The sequence below is a fragment of the Macrosteles quadrilineatus genome, unplaced genomic scaffold, assembly GCF_028750875.1.
Source record: "Macrosteles quadrilineatus isolate MER2022 unplaced genomic scaffold, UCM_ALF_1.0 Scaffold_9__3_contigs__length_116548681, whole genome shotgun sequence".
Classification (NCBI taxonomy): domain Eukaryota; kingdom Metazoa; phylum Arthropoda; class Insecta; order Hemiptera; family Cicadellidae; genus Macrosteles; species Macrosteles quadrilineatus.
Window position 1 is genome coordinate 95,691,884 of NW_026542602.1, and position 24,157 is coordinate 95,716,040.

A 24,157-nucleotide genomic window follows, 5' to 3' on the forward strand; every position below is an offset into this window, starting at 1 on the left:
AACAAGTAAAAATAAACAATGACTACAGTAATCCTCTCATTGTACAAACGGGTGTGCCCCAAGGGTCAACGACCTCAGGTATTTTATTTTTAGTGTTCATCAACGATTTATTAAATCGACCTTTTAACGGAAATATCTTTGCTTTTGCTGATGACATTGCTCTTTTTTACACACAAAACGATTTGATGTTGATGGAAAATTTAATAAACGATGATCTTTTACTTTTAAGAAATTGGTATTTGATCAATAGAATGCAGGTAAATGTAAACAAAACCAAATTTGTTAATTTCCACTCAACCGGTTTTGAATTGCCATCTCCTTTAATTTTTCACTCCTCAAATTGCAGTCCACAACTATGTAATTGCCAGCCGTTAGAAAAAGTAAAATCTATAAAATATTTAGGAGTTCTACTCGATGAAAAAGTCACCTTCGAACCTCATATATTAAATCTACATGCTAAGATACGAACACAAATAAGAAAATTTTATTTTTTAAGAAATTTTTGTAACGAATCACTTTTGAGAACATTATACTTTGCACTAATCAACTCAAGATTGCAATATGCCTTGCCATGCTGGGGAGGAACTTATAAAACCTTGATAAATAGATTAAGAACAACACAAAACTTTTTTATGCGGATAATTTTGAAACAACCTAAAAGAACAAGTTCATTTCCACTCTACAAACAGTTAAAAATTTTGCCCATACAGCACCTTTTTGTTTTCAAAGTTCTTAGACTGTTTTTTGTTCGAAGTGGAAACAGAGTTAACGTCATACCAAATATTACACACACATACATAACAAGAAGCATTACCAATAATACTCTGGAACTACCCAAAGTAAATAAAGCTATTTTTCGTCACTCTTTTCAATATCTAGGTCCAAAATACTATAATTATCTACCACTTCAAATAAAGAATAGTTTAAATTTAAAGCATTTTAGCAAAGCAACGATAATTTGGCTTTCTTCTCAGCAGGACATAAATTATATCAATAATATCCTGTTGTAATAACTTTCATTGTTTATTAAAACAGTTCTTGTTTTGTCCATCAGATGCACAGTTCAGGCGGAATTCAATGTTTTATAACAGATGCTAGACCATAAATTACAACGTCATGTTAGCCGATAAGTTAGTATAAGCAAACTGGTTACACTACTGGATCAAGTAGCCAGTTCTATTTCTCTACATCTCATGTATTGTTATATTGTGGGTTTTTGTGGGAAATAAACTTCATTATTCATTATTCATAGTCGTCCTACATAAATCATACATTTAGTAATGCAAGAATAGTGAGCCTGTTTGCAAATAAAATACTATCCTTGTGTGAAAGTAAGATTTTTTCCCTTTTTTAGCTGCCTATTTTCCTTGCATTTGCCCGTCCACATATACTTATTGCCTGTGGGTGGAACGTATCCAGCAAAGCAAGGGGTGAGCCTTTACAGTACGAAGGTGAACTGTACTGATAAAATGTTTGCGGCAGTGACCAGGATCCGAACCCACAACCGTCGCTGCCTTCGGCCCGAAGTCCGTTAACCTACCGACTGAGCCACAGACTCACCAACAATCACAGTAGTACCAATTGTTATACAGTAGTTGTGGGGCATATGTATTTTCGTGGGATTTTGAATTGAGCAATTGTATAATTTCCGGTGACAAAATGGTAATGAAATTTAGAATCGTGTACTACCGGGCGTTTTGTCATCAAGTGTGGCGTGGCCTAGCTGGTGTGTGACGTCATATTCCAAGATGGCCGCTAACAGTGACATTGATGCATTTCTAGCAAAACCTAAAGTGAGACATGGACCTTATTCATTTAACATTTAATTATTTTTATTTGGAAATTGTTCTTTAGTTAAAGACATATAATTGCATCATACACCAGCTCAGCCACACTTTCTGACAAAACACCTGGTATTACACGATTCTATATAGCTCGTACCTATCTGTCATATAATTGCTTCATTCAAAATCCCATGAACTTTCCTATATTTACAAATGCCCCTACACTATTATGCCTGAATATTATGCCGATAAAAAATGTTAAGTATTTTCATAGAGTCCCGAAAAAAGCTTTCTTCTATTTATGCTTTTTACTTAAACAAGTAGCAAAAAATATCGAAATGTAATTTTTTAAAGTATGAACTCATGTGAATCTATAAAAAGTAATAGGACTATCAATTGATGGCTTAAACTGAACATTGTAAGAAGGTTAAGAATACGTATTTCCCAACAACAATAAGAACTATTAAAAATCTTTGCCAATGTAAAAAACTATCTTTTTAAATCCGTAATTTATTTCCAAAACAATATCTTTTGAAAATATCAAATATTACTGCAGAGTTATGCGCTCGATTTCCCTACGTAGATTGTACAAATGGTCAGCCCGGCGTTGGAAGTTTCAGCAACAGCTTTGATAACATATAAAGGAGGAACACTTAAAATTGAAAAAGTTAAATAAAGAAAATAATGATAAAATATAATAACGAAATAATAAATAGTAAAGAAAAATTTGTCAAACAATTTTACTCAAGAAAGTTACCTGTTGACATCGTCAAAAGTAAATTTGTATTTCTTAAAAATTTATTTTACTATACTATGATCTACGTATACTCTAATATAGGATGGTAATTTTATAATCATCTATTCTCTTTTAGTTTTCAGACACTTATGCGAATTGAAATAGTGTCCGTTTAAAAGTATAACACTAACATTTTTACTCAGCAGTTCTAGGAATCAATGAGCTAAATAAATAGTTAAAACAAGAACCGTTCAAATAATTTATTCTGCCAAAATAATAAAATACAACACACATAAATAGTTTAGCTTACTTCAGACTAACATAGTTGTTAGCTGGACATCATGACCATAATATAATATCTTCTTCCATTTCCATTGGTTTTACTGACGAATACTGTGTTGGTTAATCTGTTGTTGTTGGTTGCTCTGTTGTTGTTGGTTGCTCTGTTGTTGTTGGTTGCTCTGTTGTTGTTGGTTGCTCTGTTGTTGTTGGTTGCTCTGTTGTTGTTGGTTGCTCTGTTGTTGTTGGTTAATCTGTTGTTGTTGGTTGCTCTGTTGTTGTTGGTTGCTCTGTTGTTGATAACTTATTATAATAATCGCGCATGATCCCATCAAACTTCAATATTGACTCGTTGAAAATGTCCCATTGCTGGGCAGTATAAATATTAGGAAACGGTGTCACTGCATAATGGTCCCCATTTTCGCCAAACAAACATCTTGTACAGTTATACATAGTCTTCTCTGCATCCAGTATCAATCTCGAACGCCTTAGATCATAACAAGTCTTTTCTTCAGGCATTTTTGGGGCAGCAAATCTAGAGAAATAATATTTTCTGAACTCACCCATTACCTTTTCCCACTCCCACTCAATATTCTTTCTTGCTAGCGCAGCACATTTTTGAATAGTTGCTAGGTTGAAGATTTCTATAGGTCTTTGTCCAATGCATCTTAAGACTGCAACATTCCCTGCTTCTTGAAGCTTTGAGTTAAATGTTTTGATTGTGTTTTTAAATGTATCAAAATCTTGAATATACTGATTCTTGTAGTATTCACAGCACTCCTGGTTGTCCTTTCCAGCTGAAACGTTATTGTTTATGTATTAATATTAAAAACAATATCTAGAACAGTTAAAAATATTTAATAATAGTTTTCAAAAGCAATAATAAAAATTATCACAAAATGTGTAACTAATACGGTAAAACATTAATAAACAGTTTAAGAAAACTTACTTATTAGATTGCTAACCTAAACAAACGTTGGTCGTTTTTTATTTGTACAATAGTTATGATTTCCAAAAATCAATTTTCAAGTGAGTATTCTTATACTGAAATGTAAATCAATAAAATATAAAAATGTATGATAGAAAAACAAATAACCGATTACTACCTTCAGCAATATACGTTGTCAATGATTTATAAGCTTCCGAATTACAAGCTCTCTCTTTCTCAGATCTGTTTTCTTCCCAGGTCTTATTTAAGGCAATAAAGTAGGGGTAAAGTAGGCTTGTATAGTTAGCTTCATTGTTGATTGCCAAGTTATAGTTCTCTCGTGCAATTTGTGAACTATAATATGCCAGAGCTTCGGTTAGCTTTTTATCGTACGCAAAGTTGAGAGCCTTGTAAAAGTGTGCGAAAGATGACAACGCATCCTTGGATAGCGGACCGTAGTTGTCCTGCTTCTGAAATAACAAAAGTGGTAAAGGGTAAAAATATTGTAAAATCAATGTAAAAATATATATTAAAGAGTAAAACTACTATAGTTTTCTTTATGTGGTTAGAAACCAAATAGCATCCACTGAGATGTATGTTAGGAATTGAAGGATGAGGTGACTATCAATTTAAGAATGGAGGCCTATATAGTTTAGTATTTTGCTATTATCTGTCACACATAAACTTTTCACGTTTGTGTTGTTCGTTTCTAGCTTTTCTTAGCAACTACAAAATTAGAGATGAAGCGATTTCTTTGAATATTAAATTATTTAAGTGCGAAAAAATAAACACATGGAACCCAAACAGTAAAGATATTATTTTTACCACGTAGATCTCTAGGCCAGTTTCTTGGTTCAAATAAAGAAAAATAAATCAAGTTTTAAGAATCATGTAAACACTATAAGTCCTCTTCTCTTTACTCTTTATGTTTATTGGGTTTTTTTTTATTTTTGTTAGTAAAAAGTTAATATTTTTAGTTTGCAGATTCTTCTTATATAAATAACTATTAAAAATTCACATAACGATATACTATATAAAGAATGTCCGAACAAATACTATGTATATAAAAACATACACTTGTCTAATTTTAAAACCATCCACTCATATTGAAATAACTTAAGTGTATGTTTTAGAAATTTTAGACTACTGTATATGTTTTTTTATCTTGGTAACCCAAGATCTTCTTTCACAAACTGGATATTCCACATATCGACAAAAAGTTTGGATGTAGACCTTGTCTTTACTTACTTGATAAACTTGATGATATCCAACGCAAGATCGTATTTCATTAAAAATTTTTTCTCTTTTATCTGCTATTTCATTAAATACTTTGTAAGTACAGCTCAGAATATCATCAGTGAAATGGGCCATACATTTGCTTTCCGTGAATGTTTTACAGGCTTCTTTAGTTTCTATTTGAGTTCCGTTGATTAATTTTTCGATGCACTGATCTCTATGTGTTTCTGCATTTTTATTGCTATACACTAAACAGTCATCTATGCTATTTAGCGTATGGTTAATAGCATTCTTGTATTTCAATCTTTTCTTATCCATATCTGTTGTGATGTCATTTTGTATTATTGAAGACGTTGCAGTGCATCTTAAGAAACTGTGATCCGCTGAAACATTTTCAATTCCAAATATTAATTAAGTCCATCATAAAACAGTCTACTTTAAGAGTAAAAAACCGTAAAAGTATTTCATGTTGAAATAAACATTATCACGAATGAAATAAAAATGTTTATCGTTGGAAATATTTATTTGACTCATTTTATAAATTTAAATCTGTATCTAAAGCTTAAATGATAATATTAGTATCATTTCATATACCAGTAAGCTCAATTTTATGCTTTGGTGGGTTATATTATACGGTATACCTTTCTACCTTGAGTGTAAAAATTTAAAGCGGTGGAAATTCTGTCTATGCATTATTTTCTTTCGAATTGCTTGGATATCGTTAAACAATCCAGTACAATTGTTTTTTTAAGGTCTATTAAGGTACAAGATTGTATTCAGATGCTAACTGCCCAGGGAAATACTAAGCCAGTAAATTGCTCGATGTTTTACAAAACAGTTTAATGCTATATACAAATCCTATGAATTTTGTGTAATATATATTCGTATAGGCCTAGTATTTAATTCAAACAATGTCATTTTTTATTATATTGGTTGACATACCTCTGAAATGTACTTTTTCGTCACACAATAGTTAAAACGGTTTTTTCAATGCATACTTTGCAGGTCTAAACTAGCTCTAGGGAGTAAAAGGCGTTTTAGCCCCTAGGGAGTAAAGATAACCTGTAGTGAACTCAGTTATGATTTCGATTGTAAACAGTCGCATGTATAAAAAGTATTTGTCGATAAATAGTTGGACATATCTGTAGTATAATGTTCACTAACACACTCGTAATGGACGAAACGATTGAATCACTTACTAAATATTTGTTTCGATTAGCATAGAAGTAGTTTTGAGAGGTTGTAAACAAAAACTATTTTAGCTTTGTAAAACACATTTTGTTCATATAATGGAGCAATATGGTGGAAAATATAGTTTATTATACTAGCACAAAAAGTTTTTTTTCAACCCACGCTTATTTTGCTTCGCTTCGATCAAATAAATTAAGCTCGGGTCGAAAAGAGTCACTTTATGCCCTAGTTATTAACATACTATTGTATTCGTTATGTATTATTATCGTTACATTTATACAGTGACACACACTTAGGAGTGTATTTTAAGCTAAATATTAATGCAAAAAAGTGTAGAACGAAGCAAGATGATCTGAGTGAGTGTGTAGCTTTGTAAGTGAATAATATCAGCTGCTTGCTTTAACAGGGATTTTTATTTTTATGTTTTTTTTTCTTATTTGATTTAAAGCCAAATAGTTTTATCAAGCTAGTTTTTTGGTCAAAGATATCATTGTTACAATACTGAGATTTGTTTTCATTCGCAGTAAGTCCTTAAGATCAAATTACAAATCTTTTTGCATAATCGGGAAAATTCTATATAGCGGTTTCAATAAACTTACCATCATCGACAGCTTCCTTAATTTGGTATGTAATATCTTCGCTGCACCTCTGTATTTTCCTGTCTTTAACACGTCTAGTTTTATTTAAATGTCTTGTTGCATCAATCATAAGCAAGTTCAGGTCATCTACCATGTTTGCTCTCATCAGATCTAATACTTTCTCTACCTCCTGACATGTAAGATTTTCTGTCGTCCACCATCTCTCATAAATATGCTCGTGTGCGAATACAACCATTTCTTTAGATGTTTCAACCATTTGTTCCGGAGAAAGGTGTTCTAAAGATACAGTATTATAGACAAAATATCTTACGTCACCAGTAACAATTGCCTGCAACAAACAAAAACCATACTAATATTTAGTGATATCCTAAGTTATATGTATTTGGAAACTACATCACACATTGACAAAGGATTGAGCTTTAGATAAAATATGTTGAAAATAAATACCAAGCTATACATTGAGTTATCATAGTTAAGAAAGTGTTTTATATTTTTCAAATATAATTGTACGAAAAATTTTGAATTTAAGATTGTAATAGTCTAACTTTTTTATACTGAGGGAAAAATCTATGATTCAATAATTTAGGCCTATACCGTTTGATAAAAAAAAAAACGATAGAATAAAAAAAATATAAACTTGAATATTTTTGTAGTGAGGTATTTATGGTATTTATCAAGCTATTTTATAAACCAAACCGATAATGTCAAAAGAATAATCTTAAAGCTGTTAATTATGTATTTAAGCTAACACAATATTTCAAATATATTTATAGAACAACAAAAAAACAATATGATATATGAAATTTAACATGTTATAATTAAATCCATACGACAATCTTTAAACTAAAATGACAATTTGTTATAAGTTGTAAAACTGTCACATTAACTGGATGCTGTGGCAACGTAATTCCGAGTTTTTATTTTATGTAATTATGGTGGAATAAATCATCATTTCATTATTTCATTATTTCAACTTGCTCCTTTGGTAAAAGAATTGTAAAGTTGTTCATAAGTAAAACATACATGTAATAACTATCACCAAAATGTTAAACATGTGTGATTTTTTCTGTATATTGTAATTATTTTAATGACTTATTTTACTTCTACGTTAATAATTTCCTTGGCAATAAGGTATGCCTACAGTATTGTTGCAGTAAGACCTTTAGGATAATTTTTTTATGTTTTTTTTCGACAACAATCGTCAATAATCAATTTTGTTCTCAAACTTCTTTTTGTCCTCACCTGCATATCCAAATAACAAATAATTTTTACATGATCATTTTCTTAAATTCCATTTTATATATAGCTTTAACAAAAATAAAAATAAACAAATGTAAACATTTTTACTTACAAAGCATAGCCACAAAACTCCTATACAAAGCATGGTGGACGACTTCTCCATGGTTTAAACTATGCTCTGATTGGGAATGACACTGAAATAGTACAAATTAATTAGTTATAATACATATCAACCAAAACAGAGCAATAAGACAACTTAGTGGTTCTTCTTCTTTCCCCTAAGAGACTAGTTTCTAGTCAGGTACCCTTTTCACATACCTCCATGCTATTTCTAGGGATTGCTGTATTATCACTCAAATAAAATCCATAGGTGATTGGCGGGATACAAACGCAGGACCTAAGAAACCAAAGTCCCGCGCTTTTCCACTAGACCAGCTTTTTCTCACAGCTTAGTACTTAGTGGTTACAACTAAGTTAACTACAAGTCAAAACCAAATCCATCCAATAAGGGTTAAACATTTATGCTGTACACCCTAAAACAAATACTTAGATAAATCCGTTTATGTAAGAAATAGTTTTTTTTTTTTGCATTTTCAGGCAATTTCAACTCACACAATACTACGATCATCCTCCTTAAATATACCGGTTTCAGGTAATTTTCATACACTAGTTTCAATTTAAATTTAGTTTAGACATTAAAGTTTGTCTTATTTAAAATTTACGAAGTTTAGAAGCTGGACTATACATTCAACTATCAGTCCTGTTACGTTCCAAAGCATTACGTTATTGTGTATCTCTATGTTGTTTTAAAAATTGTATAGGTATACCTGTGGATAGTGTATTTTTCAATAAAACATTTATTTATGGATAGAAAACAACATAAAATGGCTAAGGTAAAGTTTAGTCAAAAGACACACGGTAAATATAAAATAATCCCAACAAAATAAACCAAAAGTAAAGATATACTCACAGTTGTAGTTCTTAAAACGTAATATTTTCAAATAGATCCAACTCTTATATAAAAAAATACAAAGAAAAAATCTTCTATATATTTGTAAAGTAAAATATATTTTCAATGTATTTATAACTTACCTTTTCTCACTGCCAAGTCCCAGCTCTCAATGCCAACATCAGCGAAGTTGTTGGTTATATACTCATGTCGATTGTCCGATTGTGCCATTTTCATGGTCTGATAACACTAATAACTTACATAAACAGGCAGCTTTCAAAGAACACCAGTAAAACTTCTGACGTTTTGGGATACCGCCATGTTAAATATATTCCCATTGTGACAAAAAACGATTTTATTTGTTTACAAGCTTATTTAATAACCTGATGACTAAATAGATATATTAACGATGAAACTGTTTTTTTTTTCATCATGTCTCTAGGAACCAAAATACTTTGTAAGGAGTTTTCCGTCATAAGTTTAAATAAATAAAAACTCTTGCTCACAAATTAGAAACAACAGTCTTGTCTATTCCGTCAAAATAGATAGATCAATGATGTTACAGGTATGATACAATGTATCATCTTTACAGGCTATACAACTCAGCTATTTAATCACGTTTTTAAGTAACTTACCTGTATAATATTTATTTCTAAATATAATATTATGTTATAATTATTTATCAATTTATACAACCTATTAAATCAATTCAAAACAGCCTTTTAATTTTAATTAGTTATTTTATTAGATTTTACATTTCTTATACAACAATTTTAAAAAGTAATAAGAAAATGTACACAGAGTAGTCAGGGCAGCGATCTAGCAGAAATTTGACCTTGAGATGATCTAGGTGTACTCTCAGCTGTTTGCGCATGATCAGCTGATCACGTGACGTCAACTGATGTTTTGAGGATAAAAAGTGTTGGCCTGACCGGGTTTCGAACCCCGGTCTCTTTGTTGGTAGTTGTATGCGTTAGCTGGTTGAGCTACAGCAATGTTATGGGTATGGAGTTTTATATTGGTAAATGACACCTTGTATCTTATATATATACAGGGTGTGTTGGAGGTTTGATTTTAATATGGTTCACGGGTTCGAATCTAACCTAATATCATTTCTGGTTATTTAATCCTAATGGTATTGTATTATAGTGGGAGGTTCATGGGTTCAACTCTTACCAATCACAAAACATGCTATTAGAGGTTTAATACCGGATGTAATCTAACCACAGCTGTTTATTTCAGCTGATTACTTGGTTTAGAGGTTCATGGGTTCAATCCTAGTAGGTCTGGAAAAATACTTTATATAGTGTATAATGTTTAAGCGGAACTTTACTGTTGAGTATAAAAGAATGTTAAATGTGTAGTAGTATTGGAGGTTATTTTATATAGTGTATAATAAATGTAAAACAAATAGATGTTAAAAACAGCTGAAAGAAGGCTTAAGTTTACCATTGAGTATAAAAAATGGCCTTTGTAAAGGCCACCAAATATTATATGTTAAACTTATATTTAATCTATGCTAAATGAGTTACTTTAGTTTGTTTTTTGTATAGTGTTGTATTGTAGTGGGTGTCCTAGAGGTTCACGGGTTTGATTCTTACTAATCACCGATCATTTCCGGTTATTTAATCCTAACCTAATGGTATTGTATTATAGTGGGAGGTTCACGGGTTCGAATCTAACCAACCACTAATGCTATTATAGTGGGAGAATCCTAACGCACAGCTGTTTATTTCAGCTGATCATGTGACTTAGTTTAGAGGTTTACGGGTTCAATCCTAACCTATCATTTAGAGGTCTATGGGTTCAAACCTAACACACAGCTGTTTATTTTAGCTGATCACGTGATTTGTTTTAGAGGTCTATGGGTTCAATTCTAACCAACCACAACTGTTTATTTCAGCTGATCATCTAGTTTAGAGGTTCATGGGTTCGAATCTAACCTATGATAGAGGTTTATGGGTTCAATCCTATCCTAGTAGGTCTGGAAAAAAAACACATTATATAGTGTATAATGCTTAAACCTTACTGTTGATCATAATGGTAAATGTTGGATGTTATATTATATATGTTGTAGTGTATAATAAATGTGAAACAAATGATAATTTATCTATCTGATATTAAAAACAGCTGAAAGAGGGCTTAAGTGGAATTTTACCACTGAGTATAAAAATGGTCTTTGTAAAGGCTATTAAATATCATATGTCAAACTTACATCTAATCTATGCTAAACGAGTTACTTAGGTTGTTTTTTGTATAGTGAGAGGTTCATAGGTTTGATCCTTAGCGGGTTATATGAATTTATGTATGTAACCACAAGTGAAACAGGTCTATTATACTAGAGTACTAGTGTTGATGGTATAATTATAATAATGATTAACTTGATATAAGATTCATCATAACAGATTACTCTGAGTTGAGGTATTAGTTTATAAATTTTCTACTAGGTTGTAGCACTAGTGCTACCAACTACTGATTATATTGTATATGTAACATAACCTCAAACAAGTCTATTAATTTATTATTAAACGTTATAGGGAGTGTATATTATGTTGTTGTGTATAATGCTTAAGTGGAACTTTACTGTTGGGCATAAAACTTAATCTAAATATGTAGTAGGTTTATAGGATTGATTTTAACTAACCATAATTGGTATTGTATTATAGCGGGAGGTTCATGGGTTTAATACTTTGTAAAAAAACATTTTATTTTATATATGCTATAGTGTATAATAAATGTGAAACAAATAGATGTTAAAAGTGGGCTTAAGCAGAACTTTACCATTGAGTATAAAACTTATTCTAAATGTGTAGTAGGTTTTTAAGGGTTTGATCTATACTAAATGTTATAGGGTGTGTATATATGTTGTAGTGTATAATGCTTAAGTGGAACTTTACCGTTGAGCATAAAACTTAATCTAAATATGTAGTAGGTTTATGGGATTGATTTAACCAACCACAAATGGTACTGTATTATAGCGGGAGGTTTATGGGTTTAATACTTTGTAAAAAAACATTTTATTTTATATATGCTATAGTGTATAATTATAAATGTGAAACAAATAGACGTTAAAAGTGGGCTTAAGCAGAACTTTACTATTGAGTATAAAACTTATTCTAAATGTGTAGTAGGTTTGTAAGGGTTTGATTTATACTAAATGTTTGTGTGTATTAGGGATGGACGGGATTGAATTTTTAGTTCGGGACGGGACGGGACGGGATTTTTATTTCCTTCCCGATTTTCGGGACGGGACGGGACGGGATTTTTTTCTGTGCATAAAAAGAAAGTACTGTATTGCAGTTACCAAAAAAGACATAAGAAATCAATTTTTACCATTTGTGGCACTGATCTATAAAAACCAAAAAATGGGTAACAATTTACAGGTACCTATAGAAACTTGTGACTCGCGGGTCACGGGGTGATCGTCTGTATGACTCGCGGTCACGGTGCGATCGTAGTCATGACTCGCGGTCACGGCGCGATCGTCGGTATGACATCGCGGTCACGGGGTTATCGTCGGTATGACTCCACGGTCACGGCGCGATCATCGTCATGACTCGCGGTCACGGCACGATCGTCGGTATGACTCGCGGTCACGGCGCGATCGTCGGTATGACTCCACGGTCACGGGGTTATTGTCGGTATGACTCCACGGTCACGGCGCGATCGTCGGTATGACTCGCGGTCACGGCGCGATCGTCAGCATGACTCGCGGTCACGGCGCGATCGTCGTCATGACTCACGGTCACGGCGCGATCGTCGTCATGACTCGCGGTCACGGCGCTATCGTCGTCATGACTCGCGGTCACGGCGCGATCGTCGTCATGACTCGCGGTCACGGGGTTATCGTCGGTATGATTCCACGGTCACGGCGCGATCGTCGGTATGACTCGCGGTCACGGCGCGATCGTCGGTATGACTTGCGGTCACGGCGCGATCGTCGGTATGACTCCGCGGTCACGGGGTTATCGTCGGTATGACTCGCGGTCACGGCATGATCGTCGGTATGACTCGCGATCACGGCTCGATCGTCAGCATGACTCCGCCATCACGGCGCGATCGTCGGTATGACTCGCGGTCACGGCGCGATCGTCGGTATGACTTGCGGTCACGGCGCGATCGTCGGTATGACTCCGCGGTCACGGGGTTATCGTCGGTATGACTCGTGGTCACGACGCGATCATCGGTATGACTCGCGGTCACGGCGCGATCGTCGGTAGGACTCCGCGGTCACGGCGCGATCGTCGGTAGGACTCAACGGTCACGGCGCGATCGTCGGTATGACTCGCGGTCACGGCGCGGTCGTCGGTAGGACTCCGCGGTCACGGCATAATCGTCGAAATGACTTCGTCTCCTGCGTTCGCGGACCTATCGCTCGCAATAACGGCGTTATCGGCACTCGCGAAGCGGAAAAATCGCCGACGATCGGACCAAATCCCGTCCCGAAAAATTCCCGAGTCAAATGTAATCCCGTCCCGATAATCGGGAATATTTTTTTTCCGAAAAATTCCCGAAATTTCGGGACCCGTCCATCCCTAGTGTGTATATATGTTGTAGTGTATAATGTTAAGCGGAACTTTACCGTTGAGCATAAATGGTAAATACTGTTAAATGTTGGTTGTTGTGTGTTTTGAGGTGTGTAAAAATGTGTTCTTGGTATAGTGGGAGTTTTAGAGGTTATGAGTTTAATCCTAATCAAATGTGTTATTTTTGATATTGTATTGTAGTGGGAGGTTTATGGGTTTGATCTCTAGCTGATTATGTGATTTTGTATATGTAACATAACCTCAAGCCAAATAAGTCTATCACTAAGTGTTAATGGTGTTTTATTTTAAGTTGTTATAGTTTACAAATCTCTATTAGGTAGCAGTGTCTTATTAACTACTGACTATATGATCTTTTATAAATGTTACATAACCTCACTTTTTACCTTAAAAGGTTTATTAATTTATCACTGGAGCGCTAGTGTTGATGGTATGGTAACAAGATTATAGTAATGATTAATTTGATATAGGATTCACTATAATGGATTACACCAATGTATTATTTGTACCACTTAAATCTCTTTAGTTTACAAATTTTCTACTAGGTTGTAGCACTAGATCTCTTTAGTTGTCATAGTTTACAAACTCTCTATTAGGTTGCAGCACTAGCATCTAGAAAGCTACTGTTAGCCTAGAGGTTCATGGTTTGATTCCTAGTTGATTATGTGATCTCTTGTATATGTAACATAACCTTACTTTTTACCTAAACACGTTTGTTTATCTATATTTGTGACACTAGGGCGCTAGTGTTGATGAAACCTATTTTGAGCTATTTCTATTTAATTTAATGATGTATTCAATAATAAGAAACAAACCATCTACAGAATGCCTGGTAAGAATGATTTTATAGTAATGATAACCTTACTTAGATGATTTAATCAACAGTATTTTCCCCTCTAAATGATATAATCTTATTTTATGTATTGCATACATATCTGTAACATAACCTCACTTTTACCCAAACAAGTCTGTTAATTTATATTTGTGATACTGGAGCGCTAGTGTTGATGGTATTTGTCTTGGGCTGTCTCTACTTGATTTAAAATGACTGAATAATAAGAAACAAGTTTATATAGTAATGAGTGTATAAAACATACCTGTTTTTTTTTTGTAATTTATCTGTTAACTTGAGACTAATGAAGATTTACTATAGTGGATTATACCATACTTTCACTATTACTTATATTCTATTAATTATACCTACCATCATATTTGTAGAGTGTTGTACAGCTGATGTGTGAGTGACGTCATCTTTCTGGTGTAATTTTTTGTTGACAGCTACTTTTTTATAGATTAAAAACATATTTATGTACACTACCTCAACTTAGAGGTACTGGGTTCAAAACCCTACTAGTTATTGACTGTTTTTATATCTGGTTGGGGTAATAATTGAATAATGACTGCCAAATTAATCAGTTGTGATGTAATCTCATTTTCCCGCTAAAGTATTAACCTTACTGTAACCTAATGTATGTAGTTTAAAACAAAATGTATTAAACATAACTTAATTTTCAGTGATTGTAATGCTATGTATTAGAACAAGTTTATTGTAAAACATGAACATTGGAATACTAGTGTCTATGATATTTTATTTCTATGGTTTGTATCTTTTTTATTGTGATTGGATGAATAACTGAAATGAAAATAAACATAACATGACCTCTATAAAACATTTGAAAGATGAATAACTTACTAAGTTTATTTTATACCTTACTTAACTAGTTTAATCAATGGTAATTTTAAAGACTTACCTCTTGACTTTGGAATACTATTTACTTGAAACTAACTAATTGATACTTGGAATTTACTTAATGTTTTACTACAATAAATTACACTAATATAAAAAACACTATAAAATATCTTTACTTAATGTTATAGAAACACAAAACTATCACTCTAATATACTGTATAGAGGCAACTGAGACTTTTTAGGCTCTTATCAGAGTGTGGTTTCCTCTCTGACGTAACAGGAAATAATATTTTGTTGAGTTATTTAACTTACAGTTATTTTTCAAAGGATTAATAAACACATTTATGCACTACCTCACTTTGTACTCTGTATATATTGCTAACCCACCTATTATCTTGTATATCTAGACTGTTTATTTATTCCGTTAGCTTGTTGAGATATCTGTTGCATATGTTAAAACCTGTTATAATCAACGCTTTTGCAGGTGAATTATCTACCAACCATATTTAACTAGGAATAATCCTGTTTTTTTACTTTGTCTATGATGATGGGTAACCTGTAAATTAGCCTTTACTGTAGATATCTAACCAGGACTTATTTTTTTCTTTAAAATCTAAAGGCTTTATGCCTCTGAAATTACAGCCAATGTAAACACACAGACAGTTGATGTGTTTGTGAGCTATTTTTGGGGACATTATTTAAAGTCAATAGTATGTTTACAGTACAGTATATGTTTCTATAGTCAGAGGTGTATTTTAATGATCAAGAAATAGGAAAAGTAATCACTGACAACCCCTAGTTGGTAAAGCCTAATAAACTTATGGCATATATGTGATAGACAATATAGCTAAAGCATGTATTAAAAAGGTTCAGGGCAAACTCAAATAAATAACGGTGTAATAAAACAATCGTTAAATTACCTATTCCTGCTAGTTGACTACCCCTTTATAGGAGAGTGATGAATTATATCAATAGTCCTTGAACTTTTGGGTGTGTCTTGGTAGATATGTATACAAATGTGATAGAATTGACGAAAATAACTGTGTGGTAGGCCTATTTATGGGATATGTAGATGTGTGTTGGTTGTATGTAGTGTATAATAGAGGTTGGAATGTTTTGATAGAGCTTTAAACCCAACTTATTGTAATATGATAACCACTATAATGTTATTACAAACTTAATAGCTGTTTTGTTTGCAATTATTTCTGTGGTGTATATCACATCCCCTATGATTATAATGGAGAGCATAGCATCTGTCTATGTTGTCACATCTCGTCTCTTTGTGTAGAAGAGAAAATGGTGGTATATTTTGCTGTTATTGTAGCTGCCTTCTAAAAATAATTGTATATGAGAGACAAACTTGTAAATCAATTTAGTTCAGGGGAGCAAAAATTATATTCCTAACTAAACGTAAATCGGCTTATTTGTGTGGAGAAGTGCCTAGAGGAAAATGGTTTGTATTATAGTGGACAATTGAAATAGTTATTATAGAGGATTAATCCTAATAATTCTGCTTCTTGATGGGGTGATATATTTGAAAACGTATGAGAAGGGGAGTTCAAACTCCTACTTAAATCTATTCCCTATAAGAGCCCTAGTTATGGAGGATGATTATAGCACTAATTTGTAAATAATAAAAGTTTGCTATAAAGGTTTTATACTTGAGGTGTTGTATATCTACAAGGCCCTAAAACAGGAAACTAGTGTTGTATTGAGTGAGAAATTAAATTCTAGTTCACATTTAATACTTAATAAACATACTAGGTTATAAAAGTAACTTTATTACTGTTACCCTTGATGTTATTCTGTGATGGTAGTATTAAACAATATAGATGTCTATGAGAACACCCTATCAGAGATTTATGAGTGTAATCTTTAGGTATAAAGCCCTATGATTGACTCTCAAGTGACTAACTTTTGTTGAAAAACTGATATTTCTGACAATGGTATATCTTGATGTAACAGGTGTTGAAACCTTGGTTGTAGTAAATAACAATTAGATTGGCCTAGGGAAAGGTAAATTTACCCACTATCAAGGTGCAAGCCACAACAGTGAGTAAAATATTAACATTTGTTGAAAGGCATACAAATTTTAGTTCTGATAAAAATACTAAATATGCTCTACTCTCATACTGCAAAATCTATGTCATTGATACAGTAGAACCTTTGTAACTCTATAATTTGAACATGCACTAGTCTGTACGACCACTTGTTATACCTAATACAGTAGTTCTTTTCATACTGTATGTATTGATATATGCACCAATTGTCAATTAACCTAAACAAACAGGCAAATATTTAAAAATACAAAATATTAGAGTGTGATTTCTACCATATACTACAATTTAAATCAACCCATAAACATACTACACAGAGAGCTAAAGCACTTGTTTGAAGGTGAGAAATTTTACTGTAAAGGATTGTAGACATAGATAGTTTGAGAATTATATGTGTTTGGAGGTTATTTTGATAGTGGTTAACCTTATTTCCTGTATATATTTGCTACTGTTGTATAGTCTTTAAACTACATCACTTTTTTATTGTGTAATCGAACATGTTTTCTATACGTTAAGTCAAATTGATATATGCTTTGATAGTTGATTTATAAACCTACATTTAAATTACTGATCACCAATAACATATTATTGTAGTAGATTAACATGAAATAGGTATATTTGAAGCCCTATGTAAAGCTCCTTTTACTGTTATCGAGGTTTTAATGTACTTTGAATAAACAAAAAAGCCTCTTTTACAACACAAAAACTACCGATATTTAATGTATACTCTAAAGAAGTAAAAAGAACTGCTAATTAAATGATAACTTTCAACTATTATCTGATGTGAATAAAAAATTGTGTATTTACCTCTATTGTTTGCCATATGGTATCTAGTCATGCTAAATCTTATCTTTTCATAAAGGTACCTATTACTATTGAGGACTATAGCTATACTCCTTCAAATTGAAATGTATACTATATGTCAGATGTACTTTCCAGTTTAGTGTTTCTGGTTTGTACTTATGTTTGTTATGACTAATAGTTTAATTACTGTGTAGGCTTACTTTGTTACACATTTACAGACATATGATCTTTACTATACTCTTAATTCCAAAAACAAAAGTGTAAATGTTTACCAATACTTGAGCGTAGTTATGATAGTATAACGACTATTATTGTTTTAATTTATACTGCAGCTAAGACTCATCCTACACTCATCTCCAAAGGCTTAAAATACCTATGTTTGTATGGTCGCTATCTCAACATAATGTCACTAGAAAAGTAACTATGAATTACTACACTTTACAGCAATTCTAGTTTAACCTCTAGAAGTGGAGGAGAGTACCATAATTGAGACCGTCAAAGGTATCATATGTATGTTGGTTTTATACATTTATTTATGAATGAACTGGGATATGTTGGACCATTACGCTATATTATACCTATAACATCTGGCTGGTATGTTTGCTGAGGTGACAAGAGTGTTGTGCTAACTTATGAGGCTTTGAAATTTTTTGTGTTGGTTTTATTCCTGTATGTTTGTATATCAAGCTTATTAATGTAGAGCTTACCCGATGGTGTTCACCTTATCTGGTTGGGGTGGAAGGTGATGGTATTAGTGAATTAAACAAAAACTATGTATATTGTGGTGATGTTGCTGTTTTATCCTCTTTGGATTGTGTCTCAATGTAAAAAAAACAACCTGATGCCTGTATTTTTGTAATGTGATAAGCTCAAAAGGTTGTTTGTATACAAGAGCTAACACCTGGGGATGATATGTAAAATTATCAGTATTTGATGGATGTATATTTACTGTTTGTAGTTTTTTTGAACAAGTTACTACAAAAACGGTGAGAAAACTGCTGGTTTTGCAATATATCAATCACGATATATATATTTCGTTGTCATACTGCAGCAAAAACAGTCAATTTGAACGGTTATTTGTGTTTTTTAGGTTATTGAAATGTTGTCTAAACATACATTTAATCATCTGTTTGTATGGGAACAGTCTAACACTAGGCCTTATTACTATGTAAAGTTATTCTTTTGTAGGATAGCGAAATTAACCAACAACCCAACGACAAGGGGTACTTAGGTCCAGAAATTAACCCTCACTAGAAAATAAACCAAGGATTATAACAACCACCTACCTATGTTTGTTAAAAGCTACCTGTTTAATTTACATCGCATTGCAGCCATAACTAATTTGCTGCACGAGTATGAAGTTAAATATGGCTTAATAATCAAGAATACCCATTTTTTCCTACATACTCTTTTATATGGTCCGGAGACTATCCTAGTTGGTAAATGTATTTGTTTTAATGTGTTGGAGCATGGTGTTAATAGTCAAAAGCAGATTTAAAATAGTAATTGGCGGGGATTGGCCCCAGGGCTGGAGTTACATGGTTTTCATATAAGGTATTACAGGCGACAGTGCTGCCTCTGGTGACAAAGCATCGAACTACAACCGGAGACGCTGAAACAGTGACTCTAGTGGTGAAACTTGGAACTATGATGACAACATCCAATGGTGGAAAACCCAGACAGTGGTAGCAGACGACGTTATAGCTATTGACACCGGTGGCAGGTATTATAGCTTTAATGGTACCTGTAGTGTAACATATTTACAAGGCTGAGGTGAGTCTTTTTACATGTGTATGACTAGTTTAGAAGATGATCGTATGAATGACAGCTGCGAGGAACGTGTCTACCGGTAGATATAGTAGATTATTACTACACACAACTATGGAAATATCATTAAGATATGAGAGAATAGTCCGAGATCTCAGTAATTCATGCCAAGCTACTGCAGGCGATGGTGGCGCCTCAGGTGGAAAAACATCAAACTACAACGCAACTCAAACTAGCGACTCTAGTGGTAAAACATGGAACTATGGTGACAACACTAGCTGATAACAAACTAAAATAATAAAATCAAACAATGGTGGTGTAGTTAGGGCCGTCACTTGAGGTCTAACATGGGCTCTTATGGGGAATAGATTTAATGCCTTATTTGTTTTTAGTTAAATGATAGCTAAAAAGTTATACATATTACAATGATCAATTCCATAAGAGCCCATGTTAGACCTCAAGTGACGGCCCTAACTACACCACCATTGTTTGATTTTATTATTTTAGTTTGTTATCAGCTAGTGTTGTCACCATAGTTCCATGTTTTACCACTAGAGTCGCTAGTTTGAGTTGCGTTGTAGTTTGATGTTTTTCCACCTGAGGCGCCACCATCGCCTGCAGTAGCTTGGCATGAATTACTGAGATCTCGGACTATTCTCTCATATCTTAATGATATTTCCATAGTTGTGTGTAGTAATAATCTACTATATCTACCGGTAGACACGTTCCTCGCAGCTGTCATTCATACGATCATCTTCTAAACTAGTCATACACATGTAAAAAGACTCACCTCAGCCTTGTAAATATGTTACACTACAGGTACCATTAAAGCTATAATACCTGCCACCGGTGTCAATAGCTATAACGTCGTCTGCTACCACTGTCTGGGTTTTCCACCATTGGATGTTGTCATCATAGTTCCAAGTTTCACCACTAGAGTCACTGTTTCAGCGTCTCCGGTTGTAGTTCGATGCTTTGTCACCAGAGGCAGCACTGTCGCCTGTAATACCTTATATGAAAACCATGTAACTCCAGCCCTGGGGCCAATCCCCGCCAATTACTATTTTAAATCTGCTTTTGACTATTAACACCATGCTCCAACACATTAAAACAAATACATTTACCAACTAGGATAGTCTCCGGACCATATAAAAGAGTATGTAGGAAAAAATGGGTATTCTTGATTATTAAGCCATATTTAACTTCATACTCGTGCAGCAAATTAGTTATGGCTGCAATGCGATGTAAATTAAACAGGTAGCTTTTAACAAACATAGGTAGGTGGTTGTTATAATCCTTGGTTTATTTTCTAGTGAGGGTTAATTTCTGGACCTAAGTACCCCTTGTCGTTGGGTTGTTGGTTAATTTCGCTATCCTACAAAAGAATAACTTTACATAGTAATAAGGCCTAGTGTTAGACTGTTCCCATACAAACAGATGATTAAATGTATGTTTAGACAACATTTCAATAACCTAAAAAACACAAATAACCGTTCAAATTGACTGTTTTTGCTGCAGTATGACAACGAAATATATATATCGTGATTGATATATTGCAAAACCAGCAGTTTTCTCACCGTTTTTGTAGTAACTTGTTCAAAAAAACTACAAACAGTAAATATACATCCATCAAATACTGATAATTTTACATATCATCCCCAGGTGTTAGCTCTTGTATACAAACAACCTTTTGAGCTTATCACATTACAAAAATACAGGCATCAGGTTGTTTTTTTTACATTGAGACACAATCCAAAGAGGATAAAACAGCAACATCACCACAATATACATAGTTTTTGTTTAATTCACTAATACCATCACCTTCCACCCCAACCAGATAAGGTGAACACCATCGGGTAAGCTCTACATTAATAAGCTTGATATACAAACATACAGGAATAAAACCAACACAAAAAATTTCAAAGCCTCATAAGTTAGCACAACACTCTTGTCACCTCAGCAAACATACCAGCCAGATGTTATAGGTATAATATAGCGTAATGGTCCAACATATCCCAGTTCATTCATAAATAAATGTATAAAACCAACATACATATGATACCTTTGACGGTCTCAATTATGGTACTCTCCTCCACTTCTAGAGGTTAAACTAGAATTGCTGTAAAGTGTAGTAATTCATAGTTACTTTTCTAGTGACATTATGTTGAGATAGCGACCATACAAACATAGGTATTTTAAGCCTTTGGAGATGAGTGTAGGATGAGTCTTAGCTGCAGTATAAATTAAAACAATAATAGTCGTTATACTATCATAACTACGCTCAAGTATTGGTAAACATTTACACTTTTGTTTTTGGAATTAAGAGTATAGTAAAGATCATATGTCTGTAAATGTGTAACAAAGTAAGCCTACACAGTAATTAAACTATTAGTCATAACAAACATAAGTACAAACCAGAAACACTAAACTGGAAAGTACATCTGACATATAGTATACATTTCAATTTGAAGGAGTATAGCTATAGTCCTCAATAGTAATAGGTACCTTTATGAAAAGATAAGATTTAGCATGACTAGATACCATATGGCAAACAATAGAGGTAAATACACAATTTTTTATTCACATCAGATAATAGTTGAAAGTTATCATTTAATTAGCAGTTCTTTTTACTTCTTTAGAGTATACATTAAATATCGGTAGTTTTTGTGTTGTAAAAGAGGCTTTTTTGTTTATTCAAAGTACATTAAAACCTCGATAACAGTAAAAGGAGCTTTACATAGGGCTTCAAATATACCTATTTCATGTTAATCTACTACAATAATATGTTATTGGTGATCAGTAATTTAAATGTAGGTTTATAAATCAACTATCAAAGCATATATCAATTTGACTTAACGTATAGAAAACATGTTCGATTACACAATAAAAAAGTGATGTAGTTTAAAGACTATACAACAGTAGCAAATATATACAGGAAATAAGGTTAACCACTATCAAAATAACCTCCAAACACATATAATTCTCAAACTATCTATGTCTACAATCCTTTACAGTAAAATTTCTCACCTTCAAACAAGTGCTTTAGCTCTCTGTGTAGTATGTTTATGGGTTGATTTAAATTGTAGTATATGGTAGAAATCACACTCTAATATTTTGTATTTTTAAATATTTGCCTGTTTGTTTAGGTTAATTGACAATTGGTGCATATATCAATACATACAGTATGAAAAGAACTACTGTATTAGGTATAACAAGTGGTCGTACAGACTAGTGCATGTTCAAATTATAGAGTTACAAAGGTTCTACTGTATCAATGACATAGATTTTGCAGTATGAGAGTAGAGCATATTTAGTATTTTTATCAGAACTAAAATTTGTATGCCTTTCAACAAATGTTAATATTTTACTCACTGTTGTGGCTTGCACCTTGATAGTGGGTAAATTTACCTTTCCCTAGGCCAATCTAATTGTTATTTACTACAACCAAGGTTTCAACACCTGTTACATCAAGATATACCATTGTCAGAAATATCAGTTTTTCAACAAAAGTTAGTCACTTGAGAGTCAATCATAGGGCTTTATACCTAAAGATTACACTCATAAATCTCTGATAGGGTGTTCTCATAGACATCTATATTGTTTAATACTACCATCACAGAATAACATCAAGGGTAACAGTAATAAAGTTACTTTTATAACCTAGTATGTTTATTAAGTATTAAATGTGAACTAGAATTTAATTTCTCACTCAATACAACACTAGTTTCCTGTTTTAGGGCCTTGTAGATATACAACACCTCAAGTATAAAACCTTTATAGCAAACTTTTATTATTTACAAATTAGTGCTATAATCATCCTCCATAACTAGGGCTCTTATAGGGAATAGATTTAAGTAGGAGTTTGAACTCCCCTTCTCATACGTTTTCAAATATATCACCCCATCAAGAAGCAGAATTATTAGGATTAATCCTCTATAATAACTATTTCAATTGTCCACTATAATACAAACCATTTTCCTCTAGGCACTTCTCCACACAAATAAGCCGATTTACGTTTAGTTAGGAATATAATTTTTGCTCCCCTGAACTAAATTGATTTACAAGTTTGTCTCTCATATACAATTATTTTTAGAAGGCAGCTACAATAACAGCAAAATATACCACCATTTTCTCTTCTACACAAAGAGACGAGATGTGACAACATAGACAGATGCTATGCTCTCCATTATAATCATAGGGGATGTGATATACACCACAGAAATAATTGCAAACAAAACAGCTATTAAGTTTGTAATAACATTATAGTGGTTATCATATTACAATAAGTTGGGTTTAAAGCTCTATCAAAACATTCCAACCTCTATTATACACTACATACAACCAACACACATCT

General features: G+C 33.0%; 2 protein-coding genes across 6 annotated transcripts in view; both read right to left on the minus strand.

Moving 5' to 3' along the window:
- LOC129002800 (collagen alpha-1(XVIII) chain-like) overlaps positions 1-24,157 on the minus strand; it is a 416,528-nt gene that overhangs the window by 215,030 nt on the left and 177,341 nt on the right. The window lies entirely within an intron of this gene.
- LOC129002801 (uncharacterized) lies at positions 2,750-9,118 on the minus strand. Its single transcript, XM_054430870.1, has 6 exons — positions 9,085-9,118; positions 8,105-8,186; positions 6,754-7,081; positions 4,976-5,346; positions 3,906-4,197; positions 2,750-3,596 (listed from the first exon to the last, which is right to left on the minus strand). The coding sequence occupies exons 2-6, from the start codon at positions 8,153-8,155 to the stop codon at positions 3,049-3,051; spliced, it is 1,590 nt and encodes a 529-aa protein (XP_054286845.1). The 5' UTR covers positions 8,156-8,186; positions 9,085-9,118; the 3' UTR covers positions 2,750-3,048.